The 19,042-nt window shown below is 45.1% G+C and overlaps 1 protein-coding gene across 1 annotated transcript in view; it reads left to right on the forward strand.

The window, feature by feature from the left end:
• Positions 1 to 3,774: 3,774 nt before the first annotated feature.
• The window catches only part of LOC101344901 (NADPH--cytochrome P450 reductase), a 32,679-nt gene continuing 17,411 nt past the window's right edge, over positions 3,775 to 19,042 (forward strand). Inside the window, exon 1 of the mRNA XM_004385937.2 lies at positions 3,775 to 8,823. Within this exon, the coding sequence (XP_004385994.2) occupies positions 8,603 to 8,823 (221 nt within the window). The 5' untranslated portion in view covers positions 3,775 to 8,602. The remainder of the gene's footprint in view (positions 8,824 to 19,042) is intronic.

A 19,042-nucleotide genomic window follows, 5' to 3' on the forward strand; every position in this document is an offset into this window, starting at 1 on the left:
CCCCCACCCTGGTAACCACTAATAAACTTTGGTCTCTATACATTTGCTTTTTCTTTTTTTATATGAGTGAGGTCATACAATGTTTGTCCTTTTGCAGTTGGCTCATTTCACTCAGCATAACGTCTTCAAGCTCCATCCATACTGTAGCATGTATCAAGACTTCATTTCTTCTTCTGGCTGAATAGTATTCCATTGTATGTATGTACCACATTTTGTTTTTCCATTCATCTGTTGATGGACATTTAGGTTGTTTCTACCTTTTGGCTATTGTGAAAAGTGCTGCAGTGAACATTGGTGTACAAGTCTCTGAGTCTCTGCTTTCCAGTCTTTTGGGTATATACTTAGGAGTGGAATTGCTGAGTCATATGGTAGTTCTATTTTTAGTTTTTTTGAGGAACCGCCACACTGTTTTCCACAACCGCTGTACCATTTTGCATTCCCACCAGCAATGGATAAGGGTTCCGATTTCCCCACATCCTTACCAACATTTGTTACTATTATTATTTTTTTTTCTTAACTTAGCCATCCTAATGGGAGTGAAATCGTAGCTCACTGAGGTTTTGATTTGCATCTCTCTGATGGCTAATGACATTAAGAATCTTTTCATGTGTTTAGTGGCCCTTTAAATGTCCTTTTTGGCAAAATGTCTATTCGTGTCTTTTGCCCATTCTATGATTGGGTTATTTTTGTCTTTTTGTTGTTAAGTTATCGAAGTTTTATATCTATTTTGCGTATTAGATTCTTATCGGATATATGACTTCCAAAGGTATTCTCCCAGTTGGTAACTTGTCTTTTCACTTTTTTGCTGAAATCTTTTAATGAACAAAAGTTTTTAATTTTTATGAGGCCCCATTTATTTATTTTATCTTTTACTGTTTGTGCTTTTGTTATTATATTAGGTAATCCATTGTCAAAAGCTAGGGCCAACAGTGTTGCCTCTGCATTTTCTTCTAAGAATTTTATGGTTTTGGTTTGCACATTTTAGGTCCTTAATCCATTTTGAATTAGTTTTTGTGTATGGTGTGAGGCATGGATCCTGTTTCATTTTTCTGTTTTTATGTGGAAATCCAGTTTTCCCAACAGCATTTATTGAAAAGACTCTTCCCATCGAATGGACTTAGCATCCTTGTCAAAAATCATTTGACCATAGATATGTGGGTTTATTTCTGAATTCTCAATTCTATTCCATTGGTCTATGTGTCTACTGTTACACCAGTACCAGGCTGTTTTGATTACTGTAGCTGTATAATATGTTTTAAAATCAGGAAATGTGAGTCCTCCCACTTTGTTCTTCTCTTTCAACATTGGTTTAGCTATTCAGGGCCTCTTACCATTCCACATAAAGTTAAGGATTGGTTTTTCTATTTCCGTAAAGAAGATTGTTGGAATTTTTATTGGGATTGCATTGAATCTGTAGATCACTTTGGGTAGTATTGACATTTTAACAATATTAAAGCTTCCAACCCAAGAACATGGAACATCTTTCTGTTTATTTAAGTCATCTTTAATCTCTTTCAGCAATGTTTTATAACTTTCACTGGATAAGTCCTTCACGTCCCTGGTTAGGTTTATTCCTAGGTACTTTATTCTCTTAGATGCTATTGTAAATGAAATTGTTTCCCTAATTTCCCTTTCAGATTTCTCATTGCTGGTATATAGAAATCTAGGTGATTTTTGTTTGTTGACCTTGTACCCTGCAACTTTGCTAAATTCTTCTATTAGCTCTAGAAGTTTTCCTATGGACTCTTTGGAACTTCCTCTCTATAGGATCATATCATCCACAAATAGAGATAATTTTACTTCTTCTTTCCAACCTGGATATCTTTCATTTCTTTTTCTTGTCGTATTGATCTGGGTAGGCCTTGTAATACAATATTGAATAGAAGTGGTGAGAGCAGACACCCTTGTCTTGTTCCCAATCTCAAGGGGAAAGCTCTCTTTTAGTCTCTCTCCATTAAGTATAATGTTGGCTGTTGGCTCTTCATATATGCCCTGAATCATATTGAGGAATTTCCCTTCTATTCCAATATTCTTTAGGGTTTTCATCAAGAAAGGCTGTTAGATTTTATCAAATACTTTTTCTGCATCCATAGAGATGATCATGTGATTCTTTTCCTTTGTTCTATTGATGTGGTGTATTACATTGATTGATTTTCTACTGTTGAACCATCCCTGCATTCCTGGAATAAATCCTGCTTGGTCATGATGTACACCTCTTTTAATATGTTTTTGGATTCTGTTTGCTAGTATTTTTTTTTTATTGTTTTAGATGAAGGTTTACCGAACAAATAGTTTCTCATTAAACAGTCAGTACACATATTGTTTTATGACATTGGCTATTTGCTAGTATTTTGTTGAGGATTTTTGCAACTATATTCATAAGAGATATTGACCTGTAGTTTTCTTTTCTTGTGGTGTCTTTGTCTGGTTTAGATGTCAGGGTTATGTTCGCTTCGTAGAATGGATTAGGGAATAGTCCTTCCTTCTCTATCTTTTGGAAGAATTTAAACAGTATTGGTGTCAGTTCTTCTCTAAATATTTGGTAGAATTCCCCAGTGGAGCCATCTAGTCTAGGACTTTTATTTTTGTTGGGAGGTTTTTGATCACTGATTTGATCTCTTCACTTGTTATGCGACTGTTGAGACTTTCTTTTTCCTCTTGAGTCACCAAATGACAATTTTAGAAGTAAAAAAATACAATATCAAAAAAAAAAAGCAAAAAACCCCCTCAATGAATGGGCTTCACGGCAGAATGGAGAGGACATAGAAATGAATCTGTGAATTTGAAGATAGAACAATAGGAATTACCCGGTCTGAACAACAGAGAGAAAATAGACCAAAAAAATATAAACAGAGACTCAGGGCCTTATGGGACTAATAAAGAAAAAAGATCTAACATTTATGTCATCAGCGTCCTAGCAGGAGAAGAGAGAGAGTGAGTATTTGGAAAAAAAATGGATGAAAATTTCCCAAATTTAGCAAAAGACATAAACCTACAGATTCAAAAAGCTGAGCAAACCCCAAAAAGGATAAGCCCAAAGAAATCCATACCAAAAATGTCCAGTTGGGTAATACATTTTATGGATCCTCTAGCTATAGATAGAGTTGCTCTTCTGGGCACTGCTTTCTAGCAGGCTGCCTTAGGGACTGCACTCCCCTCCATCTCCCCCATTTCCCGCCCCGCCCCAGCATCTCTCACTCTGGAGGTTGAGCTGTTAGACAGGAGTAGGGTGTGTTTCCTTGAGGATTTTTCCTTGTCTTGAAGCCTCCAGGTCTTGGCAGAGGTTTGCGAACCTAAGTAGACCCTGTTCCCACTGCAGCGGGCGGGGACAAAAGCCAAGTCCTTGTTTTAGCTGCTGTGAGTTGACAGTGACTGCCTGCAGCTGGGTGACTTGCATATGAAGGGGCTGGCTAAATTGGTTGCTTTCTTCTTCTTTGCTTCCTTCCTCCCTTCCATCCTGTGACGGCTTGTCAGTGCCGGGGTTGGTCAATCTTCTTTACTAACTGGAAGTTGCGTAAAGGCAGCTGCAGAGACTTTCTGGAGAATGACCTTATGCTCCAATGTTGTAAGCAGTCAGTGGAGAAAGGACCTTTCCATTCTTCCTTTCAGAAGCTGGTTAAGTTCCTCCTGGCTCTGAGTGGCAGTAGTTTGTCTGTCCTGCTCTGCAGGTGTGCTGGGCTGCCTACAGACTCAGATACCTCCCTCCGCCCTCCCCACCTCCCTTACCCTGCTTCCCCCTTACCCCCCCCCCCCACATCAGTGGGGACTGGCCAGCTGTTGCAATTCAGGAAGAATAGTTGTCAAACTATACATATATAGTTTTCACTCTGTTCTGTATGTGGTGTTTTATAAAAATGAAAACTCTTATGTGGAGTCCTAACTTGTAATAAAAGAGCAAATCTGATTTGCTCTGTTCAGGACAAGGGAGTAGGGTGGATAGACTTAGGGGTCATTTGGCATACCTCTTCTTCTGTGCCTAATTTTATAGATGGGATCAGAGCCTACTGATGGTGAGAGTTTTGCCCAAGATCCCAGCCGGCTGGTGACAGGGCTGTGGCAAGGGCGTGCTCTAGTCCAGAAGTTACTGTTTTGGTATTTCCTCTTTTTTCCCCTGTTGCTGGTAAATGTTGCATGTGTCCCAGTGAACTGTGCGTTGTCATATGTTCCTCCTCTCCACTGAAGGTGGGAAGAATAAATGACTCAGATTAAAGACCCTTCCAGGACAGAACGATTGCTCAGGATTCCTAAAGTGTCCTTGGAGTGCCTTGCGGGGACCCCAGACAGACTGACTGGTGGTCAACTTTGCCACGACCTGAAATGGAGAAGAGGAGCTTCCAGCCATCAGGAAGGACGTCCACAATTTTTTATCAAAGTGCTTCAAACAGCAGAGGAGAGTGATTTTATATTGTGGGTCTTAGTTCCCATACCGTGCCTGGGTGCCTCGGTACACTGCAGCAAACTCATATTCAAAGGCAGGGAAAGTTGAAAATCAACACATGTCAAACTCCATGTGAATTTCTAGCTTGAGGTGATTCGCAGTTTCAACACTGAATCATGCTACATCCCTTTTGATGACTTTGTGTCTTTGCAAAGCTGGGTTTCCAGTGGGCATTTGGGCCTAACTACTTTATAAATAAACTGTTAGATATTTCTTTTGGCCTAAGGATACCATAGACAATTACTGAGATACCAAGGGCTCTATGAACCAAGACAGTTTGGGAACTTCTGTCCTAGACGATTGCCAAATAGACATATTACAAGCATAAAATTTCTTCTGAATCTTCATGTCTTCTTTTATTGATCATAGAAATTTTACTTTCTGTGTGTCATAATATATTTATTCCATTCACTCCGTGAATAGTTATTGAGCACTAGAGTACGTGCCAAGCCAGGAGAGTGTGGTGCATAAAAATGACAGTTGAGCTGAGGTCTGAAGAATGAGTAGGAGTAACTAGCGCAGGGCATTCCAGGAGCACACGAAGGCTCTGGGGCAGGAATATAGAGATGCAAACTGGAGGGTAGCTAAGGATGAGATCGGAGAGATGAGTGGGTATTTATGTTTGCTTCAGTGTGAAAATAATGACTTAAATGACTTAACAGTCTGTTCATGGCTTCAGCCTACAAGCACGTTGCTGCATATCCTCATGTTAATGAACTTAACAAGGTGGACTTTCTTCTTGCCAGCGTGCCAGCCCTACCTTCCCCACCATGTGCCAGATACAGAGGTGCATGAGTGTGGTGAAACGAGTTCTTTTATGTGGCCTTTTGCCTCGGTTCTTGGGAAAAAACAACTTAAGAGATTTTCCCCCTAAGCCCAGAGGAGCTATGTTTGCCCTAGTCCTTTGAAGAAGCAACTTGGAGGAGGGGCTCCCAGGTTGTTTTTTTACCCTAGAGGGTTTGTTACTTTTGTCCAGGTTGGTTGACATTTCCTGGGTAAGCTGTAAACAACTTTTTGTTTGGCCCTGGGCTGTGGTCAGCCCTGTGATTGGTCTGTTTTACACACCCTGCAGGGATTGGTCGATTTACTATGCAAATTGAGTGACTTGCAATCCATCAAGAAGATTGCTCAGTTTGTAGTCTTGCTGGGAGGGCCATGCCTTGAAATTGACCAGGAGTTTGCTTATATAAGCAGCCAACCCTACAGAGGTTTTTAGAAGCAAGGAGAGAAGAAAGAAGAAGCAGAGAGAGGAGGTGAGGAACCTTCTAAAAGAGCTGTAAAATGGGTCAAAGACTGTAACATCGAAGAGAGCGAAAGGCCTGGAAGGGGACCTGCTACAGAGTCATTGGTGACGGCAGAAAGCTGCTGCCAGGAAAGCAGCTAAGAGAGTTGAGCAAGCTGTCACACTGGCTGTGAGAAGGGGCCAGTTAGCAGTAGAGAGGCCGACAGTGGGAAAGCTGAAGGCAGAGAGGCCTGCACAGTTGAGAGGGGGTGTGTACGGCTGAGAGGAGCCCTGCACAGCGGAGAGGGGGTGTGCAGTATGCACGGCCAAGAGGAGGTTAGCACAGTTGAGAGGGGGGCCTGCTAGCACAGCGGAGAGGGAGCCTGCATGGCCCAGAGGGGGCGTGCAGAGCTGAGAGAAGGGCCTGCTTGCTTGCATGGCCGAGAGAAGCTGAGAAAGCTGTTCCGCACTGAAGGGTGGCAGGTACTCCTGTTTTGGGGGATCCTTCCAGACCTTTCCTACATGCTTCCTGATCCTAATCCCAAGCTGCAGCCTGTTACCTCCAAGTGGATCCAGATTCTGAGTTGTAGCTTATCACTTCCTTAATAAACCATTTAACTGTAAGCACAGTTTGTGAGTTCTGTGAGGTGTTGCAGTGAATTGCTGAACCCAAATGGGAGAGGGAAGAGTGCTGACGGGACATGGAATGGCTGGTGTCGGAGATGGACTGGCACAGCAGCTTGGAGAAATTGGAAATCTGGGATATATTTGACGTCTGCCTCATAGGAATCAGCTTTGTGCCGATTCATATTTATGAAATTATTTGATTAATCAAACACTGTTCTTTTCCCTCATGGAGCTCACAGCAGAGCACGAGAGAGAGACACGTGTACAACTAACTCTTCTACTTAGATGGGTGGTGAACACGGCCCTTTGCCTCTCATTAACCTTTACCTTGGTTGAGCTACTTACTCCCTTGGGGCCTTAGATTCTCCATTTTTAGGGCCAGGGCTTGGATAAAATGATCTCTGGGGTCCTTTCTACTGCACTTTGCAGTCCTTTTCTGTCAGAAATTGTTTTACACTTCAGAGTCAAAGCTACTAGAACATTCTCCGTTCTACTGAGACCCCAGGTCTGATTGCCAGGCAGTGTCTAACGTTCTGACAAAAACACCCAGCTGGTTCCAGTCAGACTCAGAATGCCTGTTCTGTCATGGTTCTGTGGAACAGGTCCTTCCAGAAGTCATCAAAGCAGGTCCTAAATGCCTCTCTGTCCATGGTTTTGTGGGAGCTTGACAGAGGTTTATGGGCTTGACAGACAACTGTGATAGGGCTAGATAGAAAGGCATGACCAACATTGACTAAATACTAAATGTGTTTATAAGCTAATACTTAAATATGAATAGTATTCTCTGTGGACACTGGAGTTAAATTTGCTTTTTAATGTTGGATAAACTGAGATTATCTCAGGATGTCACCCATTAGAAGAACACCTCCAAGCAATGAGAAAACAAGTCCCAGAACCAAGCTTGAGGGCCTGTTCTGAGTGGCCTGTTCCCAGTAGGTTACAGGATGGTGGGACAATGCCCAGAGTCCTCTGATGTTAGGGTGCTCTACCTGCTCAGGGTCAGCTCTGTGGTTTCCTGAAGGCAGTGACAGCTAACAGAAGTCATATGAAGCAATTTCACTTTGCTAAGATATGACTAAGGCATTCCTCACTGAGTGAGCCGTGATTCTGGTAAAAGTGGCCCCACTTGAAAATAGCACTGATTACAAAATGAGATGATTCAGATTCTGAAGCTGAGCCCAGCCTTGCTGATAAGGGGCAGAAGTAAACTACTGAGGTTTCAGGTACTGTCACTCTGGCCTTTGTTCACTCATATCAGATCTGTCTACCTGGAAGATTTCAATAGTGGAAGGATCAGTTGATCATCCTTCAGGGGAACTAGGTTGACATGTTGGGGATCCCCAAGACCACCCTCAAGTTCAGTGGTTCGCTAGAAAGACTCACAGAACTCAGAAAAGCTGTTACATTCACAGTTATGGTTTATTACAGCAGAAGGATACAGATATAAATAAGCAAAGGAAAACGGTGTAGAGGCAGAGTCTAGGAGAAACTAGGCATGAGCTTCTGATTGTCCTCTCCCAGAGGAGGTATAAACAGTGCTTAATTCTCCCAGCAATGATGAGTGACAACACATACGAAGTGTTGCCAACCAGGGAAACTCACCCAAGCTTTGGTGTCCAGGGATTTTACTGGGGGTCAGTCCAATGGCATGAAGCATCCTTGTGACTGACCTTAGCTACTCAATTTCCAGCCCCCCAGAGGTCAAACTGATACAGTGTGACCAGAACCCTAGATGAACAAAAACAAGCATTTCACCATAAATCACGTTGTTAGCATAAATTATCTGGCATGGCCCAAGGTCTCAAGTACACAAAGATACTCTTATCAGGTAGGGTATTCCAGGGGCCAGTCCTGAAGATCTATGGAATATGCAGGGTTTGGGGCAATCCAGGCCTGCTGAGTTAACGCTTCACTTCACAGTTGGGGAAAGGGTTTGCTGCAAAGTAGCCCCCTCTCTCGTATGGAACCAACCTGTCCACTGTGTCCATGTGGGACTAGAGAATGTTTGATGGTGCCAGAAGTCTGGGGCTTCCATTTGCTCAGTTGCAGTGGATCCATTCCTAGCTCTAGCCTTAGCCTGTATCCAAGGCATACCCTGGGCTGAAGCTGACGCCACCGGAGCCATTTGCTGTTTTAGCTCCCATGCAAGGCTGCAGCTGACTCTTGACCGGACCTGGCTGAGCATGCCCACACCTCCTGCCCACAGTGCTCGGTCTGTTTTCTGCAGCACTTGGGCATGAGGCCCACCTAGAAGCTTTTTGGTGAGTTCCCCAACAGGCCTCACTGACCAATGGGATGGACCCTGCTCCTCCCTAATGATGATGTTTTTTCTCTCTCCTAACAGGTTCATGAGCAACATGGGGGACTCCAACGTAGATACCAGCGCCACTGTGTCTGAGGCAGTGACTGAAGAAATGTCTCTTTTCAGCATGATGGACGTAATTCTATTTTCACTCATTGTGGGTCTCCTAAGCTACTGGTTCATGTTTAGAAAGAGAAAAGATGAAGTCCCTGTGTTCACCAAAATCCAACCAGCGTAAGTGACACTGCTCGGTAGCCCCTTTGTCGCTTTTCTTTCTCCACATTCTAGAGCACCTCTCACATCCTTCAAAGCAGCGTTCCTGTACCTGGGCCTCAGGCAGGAGTGCGCTCGCTGAGAGAGCAGCAAGATTTCGTGCAGCCTTTTGGGTTGAGTCTTGGGTTTTGCCTTACTGGTAGACTATGCTTCAGATCTACCTTAATAATCTCTTACGCGTACACAGCATTTTAGAATTTGCAAGGTACTTTTTTGTTATTTGATCTTCACAGCAACCATTCAAAGTAGAAAACACCATTTTACAGATAAAGAACGTGAGGGTCAGAGGCGTTATAGGAGCTGGCCAAGGTCATCAGCCAGGAAATGGCAGAGCTAGACAGAGCTGGAACCATTTTTATTTTACTCTGAGCCCCGTGATCTTTCCATTTTATAAACAGAGGGGATCATAGCAGTGCTTTTTGCATAGAATCACATAGTCTAAGACCATTGAAGAAAAACACCAAGAAAATAATAATACAGATGGTATGTAGACATGAAAAATTTATTGTGAAGATGTGACCAATTTTGGTAAGCATTGCCCTATACCACTGTCTCCCTAAGATTGAATTCCATAAGCCACGTGTGAAAATCATTCTCAAGACTTTAGACTTCTGCAGCCAGAATCATTTTCTCATGTTTACTCTTGGCTGTGTTCTACCCCAGTATCAGACTCCAGAAGCCTCAGTCAGGTGTGAGTGAGGATCTGCCAGGCCAAGTCTTGTGCTGAGAGCTCTAGGGGCACAGCCCTGCCCTGGGGTGCTCCCTGGGCTTGGCAAGGGGCAGGTCTCGGGTATATAGCATGGGTGCCCTGCTCATTCCCCAGGCTGGGCAGGGTGAAGCACTCAGGTTGCCATCAAGTCACTTTCATTCCCTAGTCCAATTTGGGTAACAGCTTTCTCTCCTAGAAAAGTTAATATCCTTTAAATGTTAAAGCAGATATTCACAGAATAGTCTTCTCTACCATTGACAGGGCACTAACTTAAATTTTTTAAAAACCTGGGTTCGATCTTATGTTCATCACCCATTCACGCAGCGAAATGTTAACTGAAGCCCTACTGTGTCCTAGACTTTTTTCTAGGGTTTGTGGATACAGCAGTGACTAAAATAGATGAAATCCTTGTACTCATCAGGCTTATACTCCAGTGCTGTGCAAATCCTGGGCAAGAGCTTTAACTTCACTCTGCCTCAGTTTCCTCATCTGCTAAATGGAGGTAATAATGCCTATCTTACGGGACTCTTCTGAGTATTAAGTGAAGTGATATTTATGAAGTCATCCAGTACAGCTCATGGCTGTAGTACCTGCTTAGTGTTGGTGTCAGAATGTATTTTTTTCTCGGGCAACATCTAGCTCAACTGGCATAACACAGTTTATAAACAAAATGTTCTACATTCTACCTTGGTGAGTAGCGTCTGGGGTCTTAAAAGCCTGTGAGCAGCCATCTAAGGTACTCCACTGGTCTCACCCCTTCGGGAGCAAGGGAGAATGAAGAAAACAAGATACAAGGGAAAGATCAGTCCAAAGGACTAATGGACCACAACTACCACGGCCTCCACCAGACTGAGTCCAGTACAACTAGATGGTGCCCGGCTACCACCACTGGCTGCTCTGACAGGGATCACAGCAGAGGGTCCCGGACAGAGCTGGAGAAAAATGAACAAAATTCTAACACAAAAAAAGACCAGACTTACTGGCCTGACAGAGACTAGAGAAACCCCGAGAGTATGGCCCCCCGACACCCTTATATATAGCTCAATAATGAAGTCACTCCCGAGGTTCACCGTTCAGCCAAAGATGGTGAGACTACGTCTTATATACTGTGGACGTGTTGTCAGGAGGGATCAGTCCCCGGAGAAGGACATCATGCTTGGTAAAGTAGAGGGTCAGTGAAAAAGAGAAAGACCCTCAACCACATGGATTGACATAGTAGCTGTAACAATGGGCTCAAGCATAACAACAATTGTGAGGATGGCACAAGACCAGGCAGTATTTCGTTCTGTTGTACGTAGGGCCTCTATGAGTCAAAACCGACTCATTGGTGCATAACAACATTATTAATAAATTGATCAATGCTAGATCTGTATGTATGACTGTCTGTAGGGAAGACTGTGGCCCACTGGCTGTGTTTGGCTTACACAGGTTTTTGTTTAAATTTTTTTTTTTTAATTAGAACATTAAAAGGCTGACAATTTCACATGAACATTCAAATTTATAGCTTCTTTTGGGAAAAAAAAAAAAAGAGAGAATCTGGCCCACATTTCCTAAGTGGCCTTTTATTTGTGGGCTCACTCTGGACAGCGAAGCCAGGTGTCAAGGCTGCAGGTCGTCATTTACGTCTGTTTTTATCTCTAAATGCCAAGAGATGGAAAGTGAGCTATGGCTATTGCAACATCCAGTTCAAGGTCACTTCCTCTATAGAGAGGTCCTTGGCTTCTCCAGACAGGAAAATAGAAACACAAATCAATTTTTTCAAAGAGAAAAACACTTGAGAAGGCCTCTGTGGATGTGGAGAGTGGACAGTACCTGAAGCCCCCCACCAACCAGCCGTGAAAATTGGCTCAGGATACTTACACACTCTGCAAGCACAGGACTGGGCTTTCTGCTGCCACCTGACTCCTGAGGGGAATGTCACCAGCCCTTTCTTCCATCCCTGTTTCCTGGTGAGATTGGGATTGTTTTTTGCCATTCTGGTCAGTGCCTGAAATGGCAGACGTTACCCATCTAGGAAAAGCGGTACAGAGCTGAGCATCAGTTGCCCTCTTGACCTCACTGGGCATCATCAGGGCACTTGATGCTGGCAGGTGCATTTCCAGGTGCCAGGCGTTGGGACACAGAGAAAAGTAAAGCCGAATGTCCTCAAGAGACTCCCATGCAGTTGGGGGAAATGAGCATGGTACGAAGTGATGAGTGCACTAACAGCCCAGGGTGGTGGAAATGAAGACGAGGGGACCCCCCAGGGGTATGTCAGGGATGAGGTGCCCCTGAACTGAGTCTGGGAGACTGAGTAGGAAGCTGAGGGAGGACTTCAATGGAAGGAGCTGCTATGTGTGCAAAAGCTCAGAGGCAAAAGAAAGCAGGGCCTGCTCTGGGAAAGGTGTGTCTTGGTAGAGCCAGGGTATAGGTCTCCAAGTCATTCGGGGAAAGATGGGAGCTGAGACTGGAGAGAGGAGGCCAGGGGTTGGACCTTGGAGTGCCTCAGGGGCCTTCCTCAGGGTGGAGATTTTGTCTGAAACTAACAGGGAGCTAGTGAAGGACTGTGTATCAGGGCAGGGTCCTGAGAGTGGTCCTTGAAGAACAGTATGAGGGTTGGGTTGGAGGGAGCTGGTCTAGGAGCAAGAAGATCTGCCAGGAGCCTGTTGGCACTGACCCAGCAGGAATTGATGTGAGTTACAGTGGGAGGATGAAAGGATGGGAGCAGGGCACCAATAACACAGGTTTCAAAGTCTGGAGGAAGAATTCTATGCTAACGCTTTGTTTGCATAATCCTTTGATCTTCAACAGCCCATTGAAGGGGTGATCTTATCCCATTCAACAATGGCAAAGCTAATTCAAGGAAAGGTAGAGCAACTTGCTCAATATTGCATAGCTAGTAGGTGCTAGAACGAGGATTTCAACCCAAGGTTTCACTTCCCTACGCCTCTACTTTCACTCTTATCATACCCCTCCCCTCTTGCCTCTTGTCATTATCCTCCCTCACCCCCATTCCCTTTTCCCTTCTGGTTGCACATGATGGCAGGGCTGTTGTGTCTACATTGTTTCTTATTTAGCTTCCAGTGAACCACTCTTATTTCCACCAAGGGCAGGTCTTTAAGACCATTCACCTTCTGCCACAAGGCTGTGTGACTGAAAGCATGAAAAAATGGTGCACAGCTGAATGGGAGGCATCTTCCTTTGTTAGAGGGTCCTGGAGCAGACTCCATCCCGCTGCAGTTCGTCCCTCCCTGCAGCTTTGCCTGCCATTGCATAGCTGTGCCTCTGCTCTTATCCTCTCTCTCTGACCTTGGGTGCCTGTTACCCTGGGACTGGAGAACTTGGCCGCTAGACGCTAGGCTCTAGAAGGAGCTGTTCAAAAGCAACTTTCTCCTGTGTTGCCAATGGCAGGGGACAGTCCCAGAAGAAATTAATTCCGCTGTGCAGAAAGGTTGATTTGAGCTGCAGTTTTCAGAAATCCTTCTCAGTGTTGCTTGGTACTGGAAACAAAATGAATCACACCCAGGGCATTTTGGTTCATCCTTGTCCAGATGACTCAGTACTTTTGCACACCCTCCCTTTCATTTTCCCCACATGGTAGACTGCAGTTGACTTGCAAAGCCTAAACCAGAGAGACTCCTGCTCCCAATTTAGAAGTTCAGAGCCCTAATTGGAAACTGTTGTGTTCCATTCCAGGCTCTGTGGTCTCTGGACTCCAGGCTTGGGCCAGCTGCTTCTCTGCACGGATACTTAGGCTTTCTCATTAACTTTTTGTGCTTTGGAGTCTTTCAAGGGATGCTCCTGAAGGCAAGACATCTCAGCAGCAAATGGAATGTTGGGAGCATTCCCCTTGTGCATGATGAGAGTGTAAGATACGTTTGTTTGATGGCACACAGTGAGCTTACAAGTGGACAGGGCTAGATAGGGCTGCCATGCTGCAGCCAGTGTCTCTGGCTCTGTTGGATCACAGTGTTTTTGTGCGGAGGAAGATAGGAACCAGATCTAATTTAATGTGATCCTGAGGCGCTCTGGCGGCAGGATCAATGAGGGCTTCCTTTATGCAGAAACAGCCCTGCCATAGCAACCTGCACAACTGCATTTTAGTGTCTAGAAGAGCTGTATTCAGCCGACATGACTTCCCTTTTTTTTTTTTTTAATGGGAAAGGGGGAGAGTGTGGGGAGAAGGGCTCTGATATAAACAGTTGCCAAGGAGACCCGAGCCAGAGTTGGAAAGGTTTTCTCCTTCCCTTGGTCCATATAGAAGGAGGAGGGGTGCAGGCCCAAACCGCAGGGGATCGTGGGAGGTTTCACTCTTGAGTCTTGATTCCTCCCCGCTGGAACTGCCAGATGTTGCAGTGTTCTCAGGCTTGTGGGGACGGATGCAGCCAGGGGCTCAGAGGAGAGTTCGAGAGGACGTGAGGTTGTCAAGGAGCACTTTCTGAGTTCAGAAGCCCAATCTGCCTCTTCCCCACAAGAACTGAGTAACGGATGACGGAGCAGGACTTCCTACCCCCAGGCTGTCCACTGGTTTCCAGGCAAGAGCTGTAGCCTTTTTTTCCCCTTAAGTCCTGAAGTTGGGAGTGAGAAACCATGGGGTGCACATACTCATCTCCGCAGGAGGAGCCCACCGTGAGAAGGTCAGTTCCAGACAACATCACTAGTGGCAGATTGTGTTGATGGCCCTTGGGCAAGGGGACACCTGGCACTCCTTGAGTGTGGATGGAACTTCTTCCTGGGCAGGGACACACTGGAGATGTGGAAGAGAGTGCTGTGTAAAGTTGACCGGCAGAGTTGGGGATGTTCCTCGGGTTAGTTCCCCAAAGCGTCTCCAGTGGGGGGGGGGAGGCATGGCTGAGCATGGGCACTGGGGTCCCCGTTGCTCATGGGTTTGCAGGCTGCAGAGGAACGGCAAGGTGGGTTCTGAAAGAAGGGATTTGGACTGGAAAGTAGCGAGGCCCTAGTCACTGACTCCTTCACCTGTGAAAGATCGGGTCTGAAGCTCTAAGATGAGGTGAAGCCAGTTCAGAGCACCTGGGAGGTGTGAACTTGCTCTGGCTGACCAGGTGAGCTTTGCTTCTCTGAGCTTAGCAGCAGGGCTTTGGGGGTGGGGAGGGAGTGTCTTAGCTGCTCCCCAGGCAGGCCAGGTCTAACCAGCAGGAACATAAAGAGATAGTATTGTGTTGGGACAGTGACTTAGAGGCACAGGGTCTTCCTCAGTCTCCTTGGGTTTCCCTTTCCCCCCATGGACTGCTGCCTGCCCAGGCCCTTTGGACATCATCTCTGGAGCTGAAGGGGCGGGGTGGGAAAGTTCATCCTTTTCTTCTGGGGCGGAAGCTAAGGAGGAGACCAATGCTGGGCCTTCAGAAGTGCTCACGCTTTTGAAAGCAGCCTTCGCACACCTTGTCCATCCTGTGGTGTTCCAGCCAGGCCTGCCTGAGGGCTCCCCTCCTCTCCCAGAACCAGCCAGCCTGGAGTTCCTGCTTTGTGCAGATGGGGCAGGAGGCCAGACCAAGGCCCTCCTCCCCACTCACCCTTCTGGGCTGCCAAAGCTGAGCCTGCCTCCGGCATGATCTTTATCCAGAAGCCCTTAGGTAACCTGGTTTCTGTGGCTTTCTCTCTTAGGAGCCATTTTCTGTCTCAGAAGCGAGAAGTCTTCCCTGGTTTTGTACTGCCAAGGGCATGGGGGCCCTCCAGACTCAATGGGTCCTTATCTTTCTCTTGTAAGAATACACAGAAGAGACAGTTTTTGGGTTCAGCTCTAACAGGTTTATTTTACTTGTGACAAGTAAAAGGAGTCAATCAGGGCTCATGCCTCTCCAAAAGACTGGATCGCAAAGAGAAGCAAGGCTGGGGCTTATATGGGTTTGGTGGGGACAGTAGAGCAATGAACATTCAGTGGGTTTCTTCGAAGGGTCAGGTACTCCTTGGAATGGTAGTGCATACTAATTAGGTTGTGCGTGCATCTGGAATCCAAGATGGAACCTGCTGATATTCAAGACAGAGTCCCCTAGGCAGCTCTCGGCATCATTTATTATGAGATATGGGATATGGTGCAGTGCACTGATCTTCTGTATTACTTCACCCTCTTTGGTGGGTCAAAACAGTGGTTACACCTTGTTCTTCTGCACATGGGGAGCCTGTAAGACGGGAAAAGGGACTAGAAACACATTAAGGAGGAAGTAGTAATTCACAGGTTGTTCTAACCTTAGTTTATGTTGACAGGATATAGCTCCTGTTTACCCAGCTTCTAGGTGGCAGTCTTTTAACAGCTCTTTTATTCTGCCAGCACAGTTAACCCTATCAGTCTCATTTTCTTCCGCCATAAACGCCTGCTCCTTTTGAGCTCCTGTGGCGCATACCGTCTGATTCATCCATTTGGTCTTGACTTGTGCCACCTGGGCCACTGGGTGTCTTTGAAATCACAGAGTAATCAAAACAGCTTCATTCTTTCAGAGAAAACTTTCTTTCGTGGAATGTTAGCAAAGTTCCAGGTGCCGTGGAAGGCATCGAAAGAGGCTGCAAAAGTCGAGATGCGGGGTTTTAAATAAGAGAGATCTGAGCCCAGAGAGGGGCATGGCTTGTCCGGTCACAGGTCTTTTCGGTGGTAGAGTCAGGATTTGAACCCAAATCTTTCCTCCTAATGGATAGCCCCTCCCGTCCCACTGTGATGTTCCACGGAGCCTAACCTTCCCCAACTTGATGCTAGGCTGTTTGAAGGCATACGTTGCCTCTTTGTAGTCTTATTCCCTCAGTGCCTGGCACAATGCCTGCCCTACACAGGCTGACATGCATTGCCTGTGTAAGGAAGAGCAGCCTGGCACTCATGGGGCAGCAGGGTTTGCCTCTTATCCCGTCCTTCAGCAAGTCTTCAAATCCACCTTCTTCAAGACATAGTTTCTATGGGAACATTTGTTCTTTGAGAAAAGACAGGAGTTGGCTTTTTAGCTGGTATCAGGCCCTCTCAAAGGTGGGCATGGGAACCCCCCCAAAGGCCTTATCAGTCTAACTCTGCCTACCTTATGCTGGGCAGAGGACTCGGGACTGACTGCCCAAGAAGCTGACAAAGCGCCACGGATTGAATGCCGGGCATCATCACATAACGAATGTAAATACACTCTAGTGTTTGAATTCTGTTGGCGATGTTTTCAGCTTCTCTTTTTGTATCTCTTTTTTGTGCCTAGTCTTCAGCAATATTTTCTAAGGAATCTAGAATCTGAGTGTATGATTCCAGGATTGCACTTGTTGCTATAGCATGTGCTTCCCAACGTGTATTAGAAAGACATTTTAATACTTGATCATTGCCTAAATATGTTTTAAGAACTGCCCATCAGTGAATAGAGGTGGGAAAAATATGAAATAACTGAACAGTAGGAAAAAAAGAAATCATCTGCTTCCAGACAAACAGCCTACTGTGCTACATCCTACAAGATTAAGTGAATGTGCAGCACTTGGTATGAAAATGGCATATTCATTACGTTCTAATTTTCTGTTGCATGCCTTTATAACGCCCTGATATATTGGCAGCATTGTCATAGGACTGGCCTCTGCACTTAGAAAAATCAATTTTGCAAACTTCACATAAATAGTGAAGTACTTGATCTGCATTTTTTCACCAATATGACTTTTTAAGCTAGTAAATGTGATCAGTCACTCTACAGGTTTTCCATCTGCTGGAGATATGTATCTTCAAACAATACTTAGCTAATCTGTATGAGAAAGAGCAGGAGTGGAATCTACAAACAAACTGAAATATCAAGCTACACTTATTTCACTGAAATAATTGATCAAACTTTATCACTTATAAAATTTATTAATTCTTCACACGTTGTTTTAGACATATACGATGGGTTGCCCTTTCTTGTATTACCATATTTTGAGAAGTGGATCAAACTAAGCAACAGGTTCAAGTAAACCCCCAAAATTTCCATTTTGTGGAGACCCAGACTCTTCATTTCTTCTTCTAAAAGATAGTCCACATTCAGTGATTGTTATAATGGCAGCAACCATGTATTGCAAAACAGCTTTTCAGTACTGACGTTCTTCATTAATTTGTGTTTGCAGTTCATGAGTTAAGCCAAAACCATGTCTTCGGTTTAAGTATGACAGCAAACAGTCTCTGTGAATTGAACTGTTTTCATGTTTATTGATCGTATTCGAGTTGCGCAATCGCTAAATCCATTTGTAGCAAATCGAGAATTAAATGATTTAGAATAGTTTGAAAACAAAATAATATACAGAGCTAATTGATGGAGACTACAGTAGCCACACCCTCTTATAATTTTCACTATTAGCTTTGTACGCTAGAAATATATTCTGACTACAAAACCTTGTTTGTTTACCATCCAGAAATTTTGGACATGAATTTTCAAACGGTCCACTGTGATGTTGACCTTGTGTAATCTTCTACACCCTCAGCCATGAATTTGCCTGTCTCCAAGAGCATGCTCATCCTGATCGTGGGACCTGGGCAAGCCTTCCTGGCTGTTCGTGTGGTTGTGGGCTGCCATCATGAGCGTGTGGCCCCTGGGCTGGCAGACTGAAGGAGGCAGGGAGGCCTGTGGGCTCCAGAGGGCCTCTAGAGCCCTGATGGGGAAGAGGATAGACAAAGGCCAGCCCCAGCCCACTCCAACCCAGCAGCTCTCTTTGGGGCCCCTCACACCTCATTGAAACCTCATTGAGTCCCTTTCTACCCTGCTTTGATCCCATCCATGGCCCATCCATGTTTCCTGAAAAACACATATCCTTGCTGGACTTGTTTAATTGGAAATTGGAATCACCTTGACCACTCTGTGAAAAGAAACCCTAATAAATGACATGAGTGCAGAGGAGGCCAGTCATCAGCTAATTTCCAAAAAAGATTGGGAATACTTAGCACTTAACGTGCACACAGCCCCCATTGTTCCTCTGTACCACAGCTCTTGTTTGAGGACTCTGTGGCATCTCTCTGACCACCCAGAGCCCCTGAATCCTGTGATATGGCTTTGGTCTGGCAGTGAGGTGGCCGAGTAAGGGACTGTGGCTCTTCCCAGTGCAATAGAAACAGCCGCCAGTTGTGAAGGACATGCTCTCCTGGGCCCGTGATACATTTTTTACTTCATTTGACCCTTGCAAAAACCTCTAAAGTGGGATTTGTTATTCCCATTTTCTAGTTGAGGAACAGCTGGTTGTGAATTCACACCCAGTCTGCCTGACACCAGAGCTCAGCTCATCCCTGCCACCTTGGTGCCCCCCAGACCTGGCTGAGAGTCTTGAAAGTGAGAGAAAGTGGCTTTTGAGATATATGTATATATACACACACACATACATATATGTATATAGAGAGAGAGTTTAAACTTTGTATTTATATACAATATCTGTAGAAAAGTGCATATGTACATTGTAAGTGTACAGATCAGTGATTCTCAAAGTGTGAACAGGTACGTGTAATCACCATCCAGATCAAAAAGCAGATCATGCCAGGACCCCAGAAGTCCCCTTCTTGTCCCTTCTCCC

Source organism: Trichechus manatus, unplaced genomic scaffold (assembly GCF_000243295.1).
Source record: "Trichechus manatus latirostris isolate Lorelei unplaced genomic scaffold, TriManLat1.0 scaffold00151, whole genome shotgun sequence".
In the NCBI taxonomy this organism is placed as follows: domain Eukaryota; kingdom Metazoa; phylum Chordata; class Mammalia; order Sirenia; family Trichechidae; genus Trichechus; species Trichechus manatus.